The 19,514-nt window shown below is 37.0% G+C and overlaps 1 protein-coding gene across 2 annotated transcripts in view; it reads left to right on the top strand.

Annotated features, from left to right (window-relative positions):
• NEBL (nebulette) overlaps nucleotides 1–19,514 on the top strand; it is a 598,576-nt gene that overhangs the window by 475,053 nt on the left and 104,009 nt on the right. The window contains exons 10-14 of one of the 2 annotated variants that reach the window (XM_006869893.1): nucleotides 1,510–1,614; nucleotides 3,027–3,134; nucleotides 9,740–9,850; nucleotides 12,929–13,039; nucleotides 15,748–15,858. The exons of the other annotated variant lie outside the window; for it this stretch is intronic. Of the exons in view, the coding sequence (XP_006869955.1) occupies nucleotides 1,510–1,614; nucleotides 3,027–3,134; nucleotides 9,740–9,850; nucleotides 12,929–13,039; nucleotides 15,748–15,858 (546 nt within the window). The remainder of the gene's footprint in view (nucleotides 1–1,509; nucleotides 1,615–3,026; nucleotides 3,135–9,739; nucleotides 9,851–12,928; nucleotides 13,040–15,747; nucleotides 15,859–19,514) is intronic. 2 annotated transcript variants of the gene reach the window in all.

Genomic DNA, 19,514 nt, shown 5'->3' with positions numbered 1-19,514 from the left:
ATTCCTTTATATGTAGTTCAGAGTTCTGGGACCATCTCCTGAACCTGCTTCGTCTGGTATTTCATACTTCCTCTGGCGGAGGTCCTCACTGCCATTCTCCCTGATCTGCCATCAAGCCCCACCTCCAATGATAAAGTTTTTGAGTATATTGTTATCCTTTGGGACTATCTTTTTTTCAATTGAAGGAACTAGAATTTGGAAGTGATTTCATTAATATGTAAGCAAATGTATGACCTTCCTGGGTTGCTTTTCTCCCTTTATTCTGATTACAGAATTTGGAGGGCACGGCTGGGCTCTTTCCTGTTTTCTTTGTAAACTTGCCACTGTTACTCAAACCCTCAATCAATGTTTAATGAGCAACCAACTTCAGCTTCTTGTCTCTGTACCTTTGAGAGTTAGAGAGTTACCATTTTACTTTCATTTTTCTTTTCCAAATAGGGCAGAATAACTAAGTGTCCAATCTGCAGTGCAGCAATTCATGCTATATTGTTGCCTTTTATATCTAAAGCCTTGTAGCTGCTGAACTTGGCTTCTTTATTGATCCCAATCTCTTTCAAATTTACTTTTTTTTTTTGTCTGTGTATCTAAATAGTAACCTTAATCCAATTGATCTATCTTAAAAATGTAGCAAAGTACTCTATTTCCCTCCCTGATACCTCCTATTCTTTTGTTTTTAGAAAATTGATTAAATTATTTCTCATCCTGTCATTTTCCTTGTTACCCCCTCCTATTTCTGATGACTGAGCTTTTTAAAAATAAAATGTTTCATCTCTGCCTCCAGCTTTTCATTTCCTTTGTTCTTTCTTATGCTCATTCCTTCTCTTTTTGTGTGTGTTGTTGCTGTTAGTTGCTGTTGAATCAATTCTGACTTGGTGATTCCATGTATTCTAAAGTAAAATTGTTCTGTTTGGTTTTCAAGGTTATGACCGTATTGCTAGATCACCCTGAGGCACCTCAGGATGGATTCAAACTATTAACCTTTTGGTTAGTAGTTGAATGCTTAACTATTTGAACCACCCAGAGACTCCTTTTGTTGTTGTTGTTGTTGTTATTGTTGTTAGGTGCCATTGAGTTGGCACCGACCCTATTCACAGCAGACCGAAACTACCCAATTCTGTTCTTGTAGATGCTATTAAAAACATTCCTGTTCTATGATAGGGGCATGACAAATTGCCTTTGTTTTGGCACCTTGCCTATTTGCATGAATTCCATCACTTTCTTTTCTGTTGCCACTCCTTGGTGTGTGAGTGTCTTTTAGGTTGTGTGTACTGCTAATTGTCCTCTGCCTAGCTTGAGTGTTTTAATATGATACTCACACTGAACTGGTCTGTCTTATATTTTCTATTTAACTCAGTCTCAGAAATCTTGTATGATGGCTGCAGATAGGTACTCAATAACAGCTTTGCAGCTCTTTTTGGTTTGTGTTTTCAGTTTGTATTCCTAAGTAATAGTTTCTGGGATCAATCAGCTTCCTTCATTCTGAATTTATTTTTGTGTTCTATATTTCAGCGAGAATATAAAAAGATTTTTGAGGAAAATAAAGGGCTGTATCATTTTGACATGGATGCTGTGGAACATCTACACCATAAAGGCAATGCCACGCTCCAGAGCCAGGTACGCATGGATGGTACATGTGCTGCTCTCCCAGTGAGGACCTCAGACTCTGCCTGATGCCCACTGCTCACTGTGCTGTACCTCTTCATCAGAGAACAGACAGAGCTGAAAAGAATAGGAACTAATGAAATGACGGTCAGACCTCAGGATGAAGATTAATTATCCAGGTGCAAGGTTGAACTACAAGCAAGGAAAATGTTTTGTATTGAAATTTTTCTTTTGGATTGAATTATCATTAACATTATTGCTCATATAAAAGTGATTAAATTACAGGGTAGTTACTAGACACATTAAAATTTTAATGAAAATGCGTTTCTGAATTAAATTAATCATGACCCAAACTCTTCTATGAGCTTAATTTAAAAAGAGGTTTTTAACTAAAAGAGTGCTATTCTGGAAGATTATATAACTTTATTTTTTGTTATGAGTAGATAGAAAATATCAATCATCCTATTAGCTTGAATATGATAAGGATTGTCATTGGAGTCAATAATTCACAATACAATGTTATTAAATAATGCATAGTGAAGCTAAACGAAATCACATACAAACGCTGTCTCTGCTTTAGTGTATATGGAAAAATTCAACAGTCCCAGAAAATGTTGTCCTGTCCTTTGTCTGGCAGAAAGATAATCACACCTCTGTCTTCCTTCTTGTCTATGATTTACTAATAGACATTCAAAGCTGTTCTTTATGTATGTCTATTTGTGTCTCCACCCTGTACAGGGTCGCTATGAGTTGGAACTGACTCAGCGACATTTAACAACAACAACATATCTCAAGATAAGCCCAGCTATGCAACAAAAGGCTTTATACCAGGTCTAGCACTACTTTATTTGTTGTTGTTAAGTGCCGTCGAGTCGATTGTAAATTATGTTTATCACCTCAGAAGATTTTTATATACTTCTTGCTTCTTGAAGGAGCTCTGGTAGCATTGTTGTTGTTGTTGTTAAGTGCCGTCGAGTCGATTCCGACCCATAGCGACCCTGTACAGGGTTTCCGAGGGTGTAAATCTTTACGGGAGTAGAAAGCCTCATCTTTCTCCCACGGAGTGGCTGGTAGTTTCGAACCGCTGACCTTAACATAGTGGTTACAAATCGGCCTGTGAACCGCCAGGTCAGCAGTTCGAAACTACCAGCTGTTCCATGGGAGAAAGTTGAGGCTTTCTGCTCCCATAAAGATTTACAGCCTTGAAAACCCTGTACAGCATCGCTATGAGTCGGAACCGACTCCACAGCACATAATCACCACCACCACTACCAGTTGCTTCTTTCCTTTGTATGACATTAACCACGGAAAACCTAGTTAGCCCCCTAATTGGGTGATGAATTTTGAGTTTATATTTTATTTTACTCTGCTTGTATCAAAACTTTTGAGATCTCTATATATTTTCTGTCTTTTTTTCAATTAAGGTTAAATACAAAGAAGACTATGAGAAAAACAAGGGTAAATCCATGCTTGAATTTGTGGAGACACCATCATACCAAGCTTCCAAGGAGGCTCAAAAGATGCAAAGTGAGGTGGGTCGCTTTGGTTTATTATCAATTACTCAACATATAGTTGATGCTTTTCATTTGAAAGGAATCAACAAAAGTGGTGGCAAATGCCTAGTGAGTCTAGACAAGACCTGGAACTAGGAAAATCAGGGTTCTGCAGCTTAGACCAAGCGTACCACCTCTGAAGATATTGTTCAGGGTATTGGGTTTCTTAAAATTTTTGTCTTGGAAAATAGGGATACCAGGCTAGATGTCTTCTAAAAGTTTCTCTCAGCTCTAATATTCCATGACTATAAAATTGACACTTTAGGTTGTGTCAACACAAAACCATGATGAGTAGATAAAAATTTAAAAGAAAATGAATAACTGGATTCTTTTTTTTTGCAATGAAAGCAGCATTATTTAGCAAATAAGAATTATTTGCTTAGTAATAGGCTAAGCTGGAGTCTTGGTGTAGTGCTGTAAGATAAGCACTAGACTGCTAACCACAAGGCCACTGGTTCAAACCCACCAGCCTCTCCTTGGGAACCTTGGAAACTTAGTGTTGCTGTGAGTTGGAACTGACACCAACATGCTAAGTACTTTATATATGTCATCTCATTTAATCCTCAAAATGATAATACAAGGTAGGTATCATACTTAAATTTATAAGTGCATATACTAAAATCAAATATCTTACCTAAAATTGCACATTCAGTAAATGCTAATATTTTACATCCTGGTCAAAATAATGAGTTATTCCTATTTCTGTTATAACTTGATTCCTTCCTATATCCCTGTACCTCCCAATAGACAGTGACACAAATTTTAAAATTTTAAGGGCAGAGATTGAGTATTTTCTATGTTTCCACTTTATTTTCTACTTAAAATAATGCCAATATTCACTCTGACTTCTCTCCATCTCAGTGAGATTTGTTGTTTTGTTTCCCTATTTTATTGGCAGTCAAATACAGAAGATTTTGTCTGCAGCCCCCATCCAAATTCTGTTGGTAAATGGGTTTATTACTTTAAAGGGACAAAAATAGTAGGTGATGCATCAATACCTCAGTGAGCATCATCTTTTCTGTTATCAAATAACATTGGAATAGGTAAATTTTGAGTTCTGGACACAAGAAAGTTCCATAGAAATTTTAATATTATTTGTGCTATTTGTTGAAATGTAATTCATCTTCTTGGGAAGAGGGCACATTACTAAGACTTGTTTTATGGTCAAAGGTGGTAAATTTAATCTTCAAACAAGAGAGGAGAAAATAGTAATTTCTACCATATTTTTCATGTAGCATACTTTTCAAACCTATACAGGAGAATTTGACCAAAAACACCTGGGTAAATACTTTTGTTTTAACTGAATTGACAGAACTAGTAAACGTGGACAAACTTAAGAAGCTTTACAGAAACTTATGTTTAATGCAATATCTTTTAATGGAATGATTTTTCTGCATTTAGAGAACATTATGTAAGTATTGTATGAATCCTTTACGTTAATAACAAAAAACAATAAAACTAGTTGCCATGAAGTCCACTCCTGCTCGTTGTGAGCCTATGTGTGTCAGAGTAGAAAATCAATGGCTGAATTTTTAGAAGTAGGTTGCCAGGCCTCTGTTCTGAGATGCCTCTGGGTAGATTTAAACCTCCAAACTTTTGGTTAACAGCCAAGAGTGTTAACCATTTACCCTTCAAGGGACTCACCCTTTATATTCTCTCTATTTTTGGTGGGGACGAGAGCCACATTTCTAATTCATTTTACCCTGTCTTAGAGGAGTAATGTGGCGGTTGTTACTGATCTACAGTCCAGAGAAAACTTTCTACTTTCCTGAGCTGTTAAGGCACTTTCACTTAGTTTGTTCTCTGGAAGCTTAACAGTATATGACTATAACACAGAATAAAAAGTGATTTTAGACATTGAGTTGTTAAGTGCTGTTGAGTAAGTTCTGATTCTTAGTGACCCTGAATAGTTAGTTTCCAAGGAGCGGCTGATGAGTTTGAACCATCAAACTTAGGGTTCAAACCGACCCTGAGGTCCAGTGCTTTATCTTACCATTCCATACCATGACTCCTGTTAGACATAGAGTTCAAAAATCACTTTATTGTTCTGAACACAATCAAGAAGGTGGGATCAGCTTTTCAGATTTTTCCTAATTTTATCCAGGCCCTCTTTTGCCTCCATCTCTACTTACCTCTTTCCCTGAGTTTTGATTTTTGAGCTTCTTGGATATTTTTCTACTCTAATTTGTTTAGTTTTCTCTCACCTGCAAATCCTGGAACTAAAATTCTTGATTCATAGATTCTAATACAGGTGTTTCTGAATTCAAAATAACTATTTTAGGATCTGGGATTTTTTAAAATCCCCATCTTTTCATTATAGAATCTCTTTTCTCACCCAATTTATTCTCTCACTCCTGCTGAATGACATCCATTTCCTGGATGCTTGCTTTGGTTTTTCCAGGCTTTTCCCCAGGTTTTTTCTGACTTGACAGTGCTTTCTCTCCTGTTCAGTTGAACTTGAGATCTACCCTATGAATGGGGTCTTCATATTCCCTTCTCAAGGCTGAGGAGGTTAAGTGGTTGAGCCCAGCTAACGTCATTGGTTTATAATGGGGCTGGGACTTCAGCTCTGGTGTTGAGCTTCCAGACTGTCCTATATATTTAGTGCTCACGATCCAGATCTTAAAGAGCCATGGTGGTGCTGTGGGTTAAGCACCGGGGTGCTATTCAAAAGGTCTGAAGTTGAAATCTGCCAGCTGTCCCACAGGAGAAAGATGAGGCTGTCTGCTCCCATAAAGATTTGAAGTCTTGGACTCCCTCAGGAGCAGTTCTTCTGTATCCTGTAGGGATGCTGAGTCAGCATCCACTGGATGGCAGTGGTTGGTGGTGGGTGCTGGTCCAGCTCTTGCTCCTGCTTCCTGGGTTCTCACCAATAATCATGCCACCTGCTATATTACTTTTATTTGGTTTTCTTCTATGCAGTTCCAAGCTGCTGTTATTTGTCCTGCACTTCCCTTGTCTTATTCCCAAAGGGGAACATTCCCCCCTTGATCTTTCCATCTTTTTAATTCTCTCCATACATCTTCTGACTACAGTGTTTCCTCTCTCCTTTATCCTTTATGGAGGCATTCCTCAAACTCGATTGTGGATAAGTCCCTCAGGAAGCTTATTTGATATACATAGTCCCAGGTTTCTGCCTGAGGAGAGTGTGGTTCAGTAGGTCTTGCTAGAGCACATGGGCTCATAGTTTAACAACTCTCCTAGGAATTTCTGATGGGCATGTGGTCCTGTAACAACACTTTGAGAAGCACAGACTCATGGAAGTAATCTGATAGTCTCCAAACTTAAAACCATAAACATCATATCCATTTCTCAAAGTCATTGGAGAAAAGCAGACTAAGTTGTGAAAACCAAACTTTAGTTATTATTATTGTTTCCTCATTATGGAAGGACCCACAAAAGCAAAAAGGTTCTCCAAGCCAAATTCCATATCGGTAGTAGTATCTTTAAAGATACTCTTGGAACTGAAAAACAGCGATCGTTTCGGCCCAGATCGACTTCCTTGTGTAGAACTTGAAGGTTTGCTGTGACTAGCAGTTCATTTTCACCATTATTTGTCTGCCGCTGTTAGGTGCCATGGAATCAACTCTGACTCATAGAGACCTTATGCACAACAGAATGAAACACTGCCCAGTCCTGTGCATTACTTGTCTATGTGATACAAAAGGAAAATAAAATGCTGAAAACATAAAAAAAAAACAAAAAACGAAAATCACTCAAGTGAATGAATTCATTACTTTAGATGAACTGTTTTGCCAACAGGTGTAAACAGCTTTGTTGTATGAGGAGTCCTGGTGTGGTGCTGTGGGTTAATGTGCTGGACTGCAAAGTCATTTGAGCTTCACAGTTGATGGTTCAAGCTCACCAGTTGCTGCTAGGAAACCCTGTACAGGGTTGCTATGGGTCGGAACTGACTCGATGGCACTTAACGACAACAACATTGGTTGTATGTTTGGGGATTAATTTAAACTGGGGACTCTGTGAGACTGTTGTGAATTATCCTTTGCAAAGGGTGAGATGTGTATTCATTTTAGTTATAGCCACTGGCTCTTAGCTTTTTAGACTCAACAATTACAGTTTTGCTCAACAGGGCTTGAAGAGAGAGACATCTTCAGATAGAAAATATCATTGGACCGAGTTTATACTCTAAATGCTAAAACCCCCACAAAAACCCTAAGTTAGATTAATGTGATGTGAAAGATGTCATGAAATATAGGATCAATAAAGTAGAATCCTGGTGTGTGCTGTGGAATAATATGCTGGGCTGCAAAGGCAGTTTGAGATACAAGGTTGGCGGTTCAAACCTACCAACCATTCCTTGGAAACCCTATACAGACTTGCTATATGTTGGAACCAACTTGATGGCACTTGAAAGAAAACAAAAATAAAAACAAAAACAAAATAGACACAAAGGGAATCATCTTAGAGGTGGTTTTATTCTTAAGAGGTAAGCTTAACTATAATATTCTTGAGATGCAGGATACATTTAAAGCTAAGTATGATTTTATAAAAAGCCACTACTGTGTTTGTAATGAATCCTGGTGTGGCACTGTGGGTTAATGTGCTGGACTGCAAAGTGGGTTTGAACAAGTTTGGTGGTTCAAACTCACCAGCCACTCCTTGGACACACTGTATAGTGTTGCTATGGGTCAGAACCAATTTGATGGCACTTAACAATAACATTTTTGTAATGGCCTCATTTATGTTTATCTTACTTTCTTCTTATGCCATGTTGGTGGTGGTGGTATGTGCCGTGGAGTCAGTTCCTACTCATAGCGACCCTGTACATGGTTTCTGAGGCTGTAAATGTTTACGGGAGCAGAAAGCCTCATCTTTCTCCTTCAGAAGAGCTGGTAGTTTTGAACTGCTGACCCTGAGGTTAGCAGTATTAATCACGGTGGTTTTTAGAGTAAATCCTTAAATCTAGCTTTTAAAAGTTATTTTTTATTTTTGTTTTGGTGTTCTGTTTCACAAATACAGCTCTCCAAAGGTGTTTCTTTCCCCTTTCTATATTGGTCAGTTCGAGTCCATAATCAACCATCCTTAAAGATTTTCTTTAGTAAATTAGGATTTTTCAGAGAAGTGTTTTTTAAAAAGGGAAATACTATCTATCTGTCTGTCTACCTACCCATGTATTCACACACATATTTGGGACCTGGAGATGCCCTATTTTTATAGTATTATCTTGCATAGTTCCCCATAAAGAAGAAGAGGATTTCTCATCATTGTTCTTTAGTGTATCTATATTTCCTTTAATTCATGATGTTCTCATCACAACTTCCTATTCACTTTGTTAGAACTTAGTATTTATAAACCATTTCTATGGCATTTTCTCATAGCTTTATATACATTATCTGTTAATTTGTTGTTAAGTGTCACTGAGTCAGTTCTGACCCATAGCGGCCCTGTATAGGATTTCCAAGGACTAGTTGGTGAGTTTGAACCACCGAACTACCGACCTTGTGGTTCAAACTTGCCTTGCAGACCAGTGCTTTATGCCAAAATGCCACACCAAATAGCCATACATAAAGTGTCAAGTGACACATTATTCTCTTATCTTCTCTCATGGTCGTGAGAATTTATTTATTTACTTATTACTCATCTCTGTTGTTATTAAGTGCCTTTAAGTAGGTTTTGACTCACAGTGGCCCTATATAGGATTTCCAAGAAGTGGCTGAAGGGTTTGAACCACCAACCTTGTGGTTAGCAGTCCTATCTCTGTAATAAGTCTAAAATGAACCTGGAAACAGCTTCTCACTTTGCATTAATAACAATCTCATGTAGATGATTTTTTTTTTTTTCACCATCTGTAATACAATTTGAATAAAATATTTGGCTAGAAAAATTTCATCACTTGTTTGTCAGGTAAATCTATCACGTGAATAAGTTTTTGTTGTTGTTTTTTAATTTAGAGAGACTAGTTTAATAGTCCTAAAGCATGCATTACCACTGATTTTCAAGTAAGTATCTCAAAGGCCAGAATTTCGAGATTCATGGGTAAGGGTAGTTGACGTTGTCATAGGGGTAGATAGGGGTATGGATTTTGGACTTCCACAGTCATTGTGAGCACTTTCCTTTCACTTCTTGTTATGGATGTACCTGAAGAACTATATACAGGTGTGTACTACTTAACATTCATGCTTGTTGTTAGTGCTGTTGAGTCAGTTCCAACTCATAATGACTGGGTGTAAGAATTTCAAGAAGTGGCTGATAGGTTTGAACCACCGACGTTGCGGTCCAGTGCTTATCATACAGCACTATACCTGGACTCCAACATTCATGATAGTTCTGTGAAATAGGACATTATGTGATATGGATGTTGTGTGAACATCATATTAAAATGTTACAGGAAATCCGTTCTGGTTGCTTTTATCATTTATGCTGTACTGAAGCTACTGGCAGAGCTCAGAATTCTAATAGTATGCTTTAGCTATTGTATGGTTGAATTCTAGAATTTGTAATAAAATTAGAATTACTTATTTTTGAAAACCCCAGAATTGTTATGAGACCTCGTCTTTTAACATAGTTTCAATAATCACTAATATTGTCTACATTTAAAATTATGATGTTGTTTTATTTAATAGAAAGTTTACAGAGAGAATTTTGAGAAGGAAATTAAAGGAAGGTCATCACTGGATTTAGACAAGACTCCAGAATTTTTACATATAAAGTACATCAACGGCCTTCTGAAGGAGGTATGGGCCTTCAGTTTTTCATCAGATATTTTAAATGAGAAATAGATAAAAAAAAAAAAACCCGGGAGATATCTATTCTTCACAATTTTCAATTAATTCAGTGTTTCTGATATTAACCCCTTACTCTTTTTCTCACTTTAACCTTTACTTCATAAGTTCTATATCATTAAAAACAGGAAAATGTGTGTTAATGTGTCCCTTGACAGTTACAGGAAGGAATTATCCAGATTTTCTGGAAGAACTTATACTCTGATTTTGTATTTTGGTTGTACCTCAGAAGTTTTATAAGTAATTAATTTTATAACTTCTTAGGAATTATTTTAAAACATATATAGTTTGAATATGGGGCTAGCTTGATTCTTTCAGGTTTGAGGTATTGTAAAATGTATATAAGAATGAGCTTGCTTTCTGCAGAGTCTCTTTGGATGTCTGATAAAAGAAATTAAGTGCTCGCATTTGAAGGCCCAAAAAAATGGTACATTGTAAGAGTTTTGTGTTTCAGTGAGGGAAAAGAATTAACTAGGGAAAATTGTTTATCTAACATACAGAACACAGGAACACATGTTCATTGTGCATTTTAATATATTCTACAGAGGCTTTTACTTTCAAATTTAAAGGTGCATTTAGGCTCAAAATTAATAGGTTGAATTTATGAATATTAAGCCCTTAAAACTAACACTTAAACATATCATGCTCATAGTCCATCCCTTTCAAATCTTTCTTTCAATGGCTGTTTGACAAGATTATGCTTACATTAGGAAAATATGTTAGAATTGAGTTCATCATGAATTTTTGAAATGAAGAAACTGTTCCTGAAAGAATTATCTTAAACCAGTGAAATAGAAACTAATTACTATATAGAGTCGTATGATCATTAACTTCTGTAATAAGAAAATGGCAATTGTCCTATATTATTTAAATACTTTTCAGAATTCAGTATGACTCACTGTTGTATGTTTGCTGAAACAAGCATGTAGTTTCTGAAGACAATCTCTTGTTACTGTATGTTTACTCATGTCCAGTTCCTGTGAGTTTTCTGAATGTTGAAACACTCTCAGACAAGGAATAGATGGCCAGTAAGCAAAAAAAAAAAACCACCTATATCCTCTCTTTTGGGGATCCTTAGGTTCAAGTGCAGTTGAATTTTTTCCCTACTAACAATAATTTATAATGAGAATTTTTTTCCCTCCCTGCTAGGTCTCAATTGGAGGCCAATGTTGCCTTTTAATCAAATGGAAATCATTTAAAGCAAATGGAAACTTCCTAATCTTGTCACCTTTCATTTTAAAATTATGCATAATTTGTTTGTTTGTTTTTTTAAAGGGAAATTGTTTCCTCGTTTACATACAAGTGACATGTGAACTCTATTTTGAGATCCATAAGTGAGTTTAGCGAGCATACTATTGCTTTTTCTCCTGTATTCTTTTAGAATGGGCTTTATGGATTAAGAATCAGGATAGGAAAAACCTCAGAAGAGTATGATTTAAAATCTTTTAATTAAGCTAGAGAGATGCCTGATTAGAAAAATGTTTTCTTAGTGACTTAATAAAATTGTGAGTTCCCTTTCGATGTGTAAGCATTTTGCTTTAAATTGACTTCATGTAGTGTTGTCTTTATGGTTTTTACATTTGCAGAACCATTTAAAGCATTCCAAGCATCATTTATACTTCATTTCATCTGATTCCCCTAATTGCCCTTGGACATTGGCAGAGAACCTATTTTTATTTTCATTTTGCCAACATGAAAATCAAGACTCAGTTATTTAACGGTCTCCTGAAGGTCATGTGACTAAATAATTGCAAGGTCTCTGGCTTCCACCTAGGTTCTCTGTCTCCAGAGCTCTTTCCAAAATTACATGCAACAGCTAGTAGGCTATTAGTTAAGCATAGGGCCAACTAATTTAATTATACGGGGCAAACATAAAACAACATGAAATGAACCCTAGAATTACTAGAACCCCATTTATTATCAGTAAAAGATGTTTCATCTTCCTGCTGCAAGTTAGTTATAAATGGAACTTAGATGTATGGGAATAAGATTGATGTTGTTTTCGTAATACAATTACTTAGAAAAAAATTTATGAAATTAGCAAGAAAATAAATTATATTTAATTCTTAATAAGGAACATTTGAATCTATTTAAGGTCAAATATTGGCGTTGTGGTGTGGTGCTGCAGGTTAATGTGCTAGATAGACTTCCAAGTTGGTTTGAACTGCAAGGTCAGTGGTTCAAGCTCACCAGTCACTCCTTGGAAACCCTATACAGAGTTGCTATGGGTTGGAACCAATTCAAAAGTACTTATCAACAACAACAAAGTCAAATATTAAAAGAGGTGAAATTCTAAATGATATATTATCAAGCTGTAGGAAATTACTTATTTTCTCAAATTTTTGAATATAGTTGTTGCTGTTAGGTGCCATTGAATCAGTTCTGATTCATAGGGACACTATGTACAACAAAATGAAACACTGCCCAGTTTTGTGCCATCTGCAAAATCATTACACTTGAACGTAGTGCTGCTGCCACTGTGCCAATCCATCTTGTTGGGGGTCTTCCTCTTTTTCACTGACCCTCATTTACCTAGCATGATGTCCATCTCCAGAGACTGGTTCCTCCTGATAACATGACCAAAGTATAAATATAATGGAACTTTTAAAAAAAAGAACAAAAAGAAAGAAGCCAAAACACTCTGGTTACATCAGTCCTTTTGATTTTGCAATTTTTTCAATATATTCTTTGGGTTATTAATGTTTTATAGAAAGGTTTCAAAGAAACATTTCAAATAATTAATTAGTATTCATTCCTAAGATTTTCCTCACCATTTCAAGGAATGGTATCTTAAAAAAAAAAAATCCAATATGATACCAAAACATATTGGGAGAAAGGATAGTTTTGAAGCCACTCTAAACATGATTAGAGGAGAAAATAAACTCTCTGTAGGGAATAAAGAGCAAGAAACAATCTGATTCATTCTTTCTAGAAATACTTTCTACTATGGTCCGTAGTAAGCAGGTAAAACTGTACAGGAGATAACTTGCTGTCCAGTAAATAATGAACTGTAATATTCTTGTCTCATAGAAAGAATATAAGAAAGATTTGGAAAATGAAATCAGAGGGAAAGGAATGGAACTTAATTCAGAAGTTCTTGATATTCAAAGAGCAAAACGAGCTTCTGAAATGGCTAGTGAGGTGAGTATATTTACGTACAACATAGAATGTATGAATAGTCAACTAATTTCCTTATCTGTAAATCTTTCTCACAGATAATGCGTATTCCACAACTTTTACATGCAGATGATTGCAAGCTGCTATCTTCTATCAGTCTTTCCCTAGTCATTGAATAACAAACAAAATGAAGATGCTTAGTGACCTTTTCTGTGTGATATTTTAAAAAATGGCCCTTTCCTCATCTGAGAGAAAATTTATACAAGAGTTTTTATGTGGATGATACCTAAAGTGAATATGAATTGGGCTGTTAATCTCATAGTCAGCACTTCGAAACCACCAGCTGTTCCGTGGGAGAAAGATGAGGCTTTCTGCTCCCATAAAGATTTACAGCCTCGGAAACCCTGTACAGAGTCGCTATGAGTTGGAACCGACTCCATGGCACATAGCAACAACAACAACAACCTAAACTAAAATTTTTGCATGAGACTGGATTTGATCTTCCAAGTTTATGAAGGTGGCAGTTTGGGAACATATGCAACCGTGGTCTATCAGTAGCTGCAGTTATAAAGCTCACCTGCTCTGTTGGTCATAATCCAATAAGACTCCCCTAGGCCCCACTCAGATTACTGAATGAACCTAGATAAACCTCTTTATTAAATGAAAGTGGCTATTACTCACTTCATGTGAACTTTATAAGAAGGAATGAAATATCTCCAAGGTGCTTTTGTCCTTTAATCCTTATGTTATATTATTGCTTTGGTGTTAAATAATGGCTTTGTGGTTTGAGGGGAAATCAGTTGAATTTGTCAGTGAAAAAATTAAAGATTCGTCCCCATATGTTAATAAACTGTGCTGCTACTGACCCTACTAGTTAGGCTGAGCATGACAGAAACACAACTCAACTGATGTTAAGCAACAAAAGAAATGGACTGTCATGTAATGTTAGATGCACTAGATGCTTCTTAGAAACCTACACAGAGTTGCTATGAGTTAGAACCAGCTCAACGGCACTTCATAACAACAACAACATGGAATGGGAAAGGCCTGATGTCAAGTTTACTTCAGGCTAGAATTAAAATGATGTCAGTGTTTCCCTTTCTTTTATCTTGTTGTCTTCTCTTTTGGCTTCACTCTTGGACGGATAGCTCCATGAGCTAGCTCCTGCTATCAACTTAATAATTAGTTTCAATCCCAGCGAGCATGTTTTCTCATAATTCTGATTAAAGAATTGGATCAACCTCAACAAATTGCCTACTCCTGACCTAATCATTGTGTCCTGAGGTTGGAGAGTATAATATGCCAGCTGACTTAGTTTGAGTCGAATGACAACCAATTTATTAACTATCTATGCAGTTTAGGAGTTCTGGTGTGACGCTGTGGGATAATAATGCTCTAGACAGTAAAGTTGGTTTGAATTGTTAAGTTTGCTGTTCAGACTTATCAGCCACTTCATGGGAATCCTATACAGCTTCATTATGAGTCAGAACTGACTCAAGGACACTTAACAACAACAACAATCCAAGCAGTTTAAGTGTTTTAGGTTTAAACTATTCAAACTGGTCATTTTTTTTTTTCCTTTTTAAATTTACATTCAGCTATGCATTGAGCTGATAACTGAAAAGTTGTCAGTTCAAATCAACCAGCAGCTCAGAGAGAGAAAGATGCGACAGTCTGCTCGTTTAAAAGATTTACAGCCTCGGAAACCTTAGGAAACCGTCCTACTCTGCCCTATTGGGTGGCTATACGTTGCAATTGACTTGGCAGTGGATTTTTGTTTGCTATATTAATGTTTTTGAAATAGGCTAGAAGAGATATTAAAAATACTTTAGTACAACTAAAAAATGTGAGTAGGAAGGAGGTAGAAATCAAACCATCCCAAAGTATATGGATTAAGAGCAGTTAGAGGCAATTCTCCAAAAGAAAATTGTGTTAGTCTTTGCTGGGAAATGGAAAATGGATCTGGTCTGGTGAAAAGAACAGTTGTCCACTGAGATACCTTTGGCTGACATTGTCATTATGGGATACCTTTTCCACAAATTCTTTTGTTAAGTGGTGATATGTGCAGTCTATATTCAGAGTAAAATTTTGTAATAACTTGTCATTAATGTGGAAAAATTCTCCATAGCAGATACTAGTCAAATGCAGTTTAATAGCAAAAAGGGGGCAGGAATACCAATAAACTGGGTCTTATTACAAAGGACCAGTATAAGAGGATAGCAAAATAGTATCACATAAACTCTCAATTACTGAGTGCCCACTCTGAACACTATGCTATGTGCCTTATTTATTCTCACAGTAATCCAGCATGAAGGTATTATTATCTACATTTTTAGATGAATAAACCAAGGTTCAGAAATGTTGAGAGACAATCCTAGCATCACACAGCTAGCTACTGAATGATCTGGGCTCAAAATCAGTTTTATTGCTCCTACATCAACCTATTTATACCCCAACTCCCTGGCACTTAGCCCCTAACCCCAAGACAGTTGTCAGCCAATATTCTCACTTTGGCAATTGCTTTTTTAAAATACAAATCTTTATAGAGCTTTGCATACCCTTCTTCAATGAGAATAAGCAATTTGGAAAATTTTGTTTCTAGGTGATCATTCATAGTACAGAATGAGTTATGTTTTCTTTGTTTTAATGTTTAACCATTTGTCACTTTTACTGAAGGAGATAAATGTTTGTCCATGGAGTGTCTGAATGTTGTATAATGTTGTCTTTTACAGAAAGAATATAAGAAAGACCTGGAGTTAATGATTAAAGGGAAGGGAATGCAAGTCGGCACTGACACCCTTGAAATACAACGGGCCAAAAAAGCTTCAGAGATAGCTAGTGAGGTTAGTAGAATTCATGGTACAGACCTTAAAATTCATATGCTGGAACTTAGTACATTATATTAGTAATTGGATTAGTACATGGAACCTTTGTGACCGGTTTTAACAGATCTGAATGGAAATATTTTAAATTACTGTGCTTATTTGAAAATTTACATTCAGTTTTTGTCATGCCAATATCCTCTAAATATAGGAAACCTAGGAAAAGACATTTTCATGGATTGCACATACTGTCGTTGTACTTTATCCCCTTATACTGTAAATTGTAGATTAATTTGTTGTTAGCTGTTGTTGAATTGGCCTCCAACTCATGGTCACGTTATGCAAAAAGGAACAAAATGCTAAGTTCTGTGCCATCCGTGATTAGTTACACATCTGACAAGTATTCATAGGGTTTCATTGGCTGATAAGTTGAAATTGCCAGAGCTTTCTTTCTAGTTTACTTTAGTCTAGAAGCTGCATTCGAACCTGCTGAGCATCACAGTAAGACACAAACCTTCATCGACAGTTGAGAGGTGACTGACTGTACATGAGGTACAGTGGCTAGGAGTTCTTGTGTGGAAGGAGAGAATTCCCCCACGGAACCACCACCATACCCTATGTTAATCTAGGTGGCTATAAATGTTTTCATGTTACTTCTAAGGATACATCATGGTGGTAGTACTATGTGATGCTATGTGGTACTATGTGGTACTGTAAAATAGATATCTAATATTTATCTTATCTTGGCATATCTGTTTTTCTAACTTTCTGAATAGACTATGAATGCAACTTTTGAGACTAACATGACAATGATGGCCATCCTTATGCTGTTTGGTTGCACGGTCTCATGACTGACCCAATCATGTGATTGTCCCAGTTACCCTACCTGAAATTTCTATAGTCAATATTTGGGTGGGGATATAATATATTCTGAATGACTATGTTCTTCATCCAATAAGAACATTTTATTTCTCTTTATGTAATACATGTAATTTGTGACAGGATGCTAATTTTAGAAGCTTGGGCTTATATGCCAAGATATAGTAGGTCTAGATACCAAAGTTGTGGAAGCCAGACCATATGACTATTTCAAAGAAAATACCCCAGAACTAGTTCTGTGTCTCTTGAACTCCCTCACCCATTTTTGCAATATGAGACATTACTGTCTCATGACAGTATTTATAAAGAGAAGATTTTTAAAGAAACATATGTGAAGAGAAAGTTTTGTTGCAGGGATACAGGGTGCTAACTTAAAGCAAGGTTGGTTGAGTGGAACCTCATCGAAGCCCCTTTAAGAGCTGTTCCATGACCCTTGCAGGTAGGAAGAGCTGACACAGGTTTCTACACCCAAGAGATGTGGAAGGTGAGAGACAGCTGGTTAACTATTATTACTATGTTGGTATCTGCCAGCCATCTCAGGGGTTGGCACTTTACCAGGGAAATGGGATTATCATGATTGGATAAAACATAGGAATTAAGATAGCATGTGATTCCTGGCCCCTAAAAATGTTTTTTATAGTGCCCTGTCTGTAAAAGTGTTTCTAAGTATCTAACAAGTAATTAACTACCTACCTAATAACTATCCAATCACTACATAGAGTTCTCTGAATTTTTTTTTTTTTTTAAATTAGAAGGGAGTTATATCTGATTCATGGTACCAGATTAGAGCACAAGTAGGGATTCATAACTAGAGAAGAAGTTTTGAAATAATCCTTATGAGAGTTGAAAGTAAAAATGTGAAAATAACAGAAATTTTGTATTTTACTAAGAGCAGGTTTCGAAGCATATTCCTTTTCTGAGAAATTGCCGTTTTAGTTTTCAATCTTTCTATAGCTGGTAGTTTAGTTTATTTAAGGATATGCTGATTGAGGGGAGGAACCAAGATGGTGGTCTTAGTCAGACACACCATGCCATCCCTCTACAGCAAACGCCCAAAAAACAAAGTAAAACAAATGCAGATGACAATTATGAAATCCTGAACAACAGAAGAAAGAATAAAGAATTGAATAAAACACCAATATAAGGAGAAACTGAATGAATGTAGTAAATGAGGAGGGACACAGAGTAACTCTACCAACCATCCCAGCTTAGTGTGGCATTTCTGAGACAAAGCCAGCAGTGATCCCAGATAAGAAGCATAGTAAGACAGCTTCACCAACTTCATAGCATCCTCAACAAGAAACAGAGGAACTCAGTAGATATTCCTGGAAGAATCAAGGTAAGCAGGTCATGATACAGAACTAAGGAGAGAAAGTACAGGAGGGACAATGAGAGTTCCAGGGATCCTGGCACCCACAAAATAGGGAGGAAACTAGTATCCAGAGATAGGTTTACTCAAGAGCAGTGGTCCCTGACCACAAGGGAGGATGGCATGTATGAAGCAATAGCCTTCTCACCCAACTAGACTACAGGCAGCCCTCAACTCCTCACACTTGAATGCAACCAGGTCCTGATGCCCTTAGAAAGTGACCAGAAGAAGACGGTTTCCCTTCCCTGACACTTCTATTGACTAAAGGCATGAATCCATCTATCCCTTCAACCCTCGCCAATGGGGACTATGGTTCAAGCCTTGTCTTCCATATAAACTCCACCTGTAATTCCTAACCCCTACACCTACTGAGTGGTCATAGCTGTAGTGTCCCTGTCCACCTAAGCCTGTCTCCAGACCAGTAGTCCATTCCTCTGAGCAGTCCTGGACTGCTCTTGAAATCTTACCTTTTAAACTCTGGTGGTGACCATCCCTTCCTTGTAGCACGTACCTAAATGAGTTAAAAATCAAATCAAGCCAACAGGAATGTTAAAAAGAGCAAGAGTGGTAATACTAATCTCTGATAAGATGAACTTTAAATAAAATTCCATCATAAAAGACAAGGAAGGGCAGTATAATGAGGAGGTGAATAAAAAAAGAGGATGTTGTGTTGGTGTTAAGTGCTGTTGAATTGGTTCCAACTACAGCCTCGGAAACCCTGTACAGGGTTGCTATGAGTTGGAACCAACTCCATGGCACATAACAACAACAACAACAACAACATAGCGACCCTGTATAGGGTTTCCAAGGAGTGGCTGGTGAGTTTGAACTGCCTACCTTGTGATTCAAATGACCCTGTAGTCTAGTGCTTTATCCAACAGTGCCACACCAGGACTCCAAAAAGAGGATATAATCCTAATAAATATAAGGTGTTCCAAAGAGTTCATGGGAAAATCCAATTATCTTTTAATTCCATTTTCTCACTGACTTTTGGAAGCCCCATCATATTTGTGCACCCAATGACAGAACTTCAAAATACATAAAACAAATGTTAGCAAAATAGAAAAGAGAAATAAAACAACTACACAATAAGGAGCTCAGGTAGCATAGTGGTTAAGAGTCTGGCTGGTAACTTCATGGTCAGCAGTTCTAAACTACCAGCCACTCCATGGGAGAAAGATGAGGCTTTCTGCTCCCGTAAAGATTTACAACCTTGGATACCTTACACAGGATTGCTGTGAGTTGGAACTGACTCTATGGCACACCACCACCACCATACAGTAATAATGTCGTTGTTGTTGTTAGATGCCATTGAGTCAGTACCAACTCATAGTGACCTTAAGCACAGCAGAATGATCCTGGGCCAACCTCACTACTATTGCCACGCTTGAATCCATCGATGCTGTTACTTGGCCAGTGCATCTTGTTG

The sequence above is a fragment of the Chrysochloris asiatica genome, unplaced genomic scaffold (genome assembly GCF_000296735.1).
Source record: "Chrysochloris asiatica unplaced genomic scaffold, ChrAsi1.0 scaffold00137, whole genome shotgun sequence".
NCBI classification, from domain to species: domain Eukaryota; kingdom Metazoa; phylum Chordata; class Mammalia; order Afrosoricida; family Chrysochloridae; genus Chrysochloris; species Chrysochloris asiatica.
Note: the sequence above shows the minus strand (reverse complement) of the source record. Positions and strands in the feature narration are given on the sequence as shown.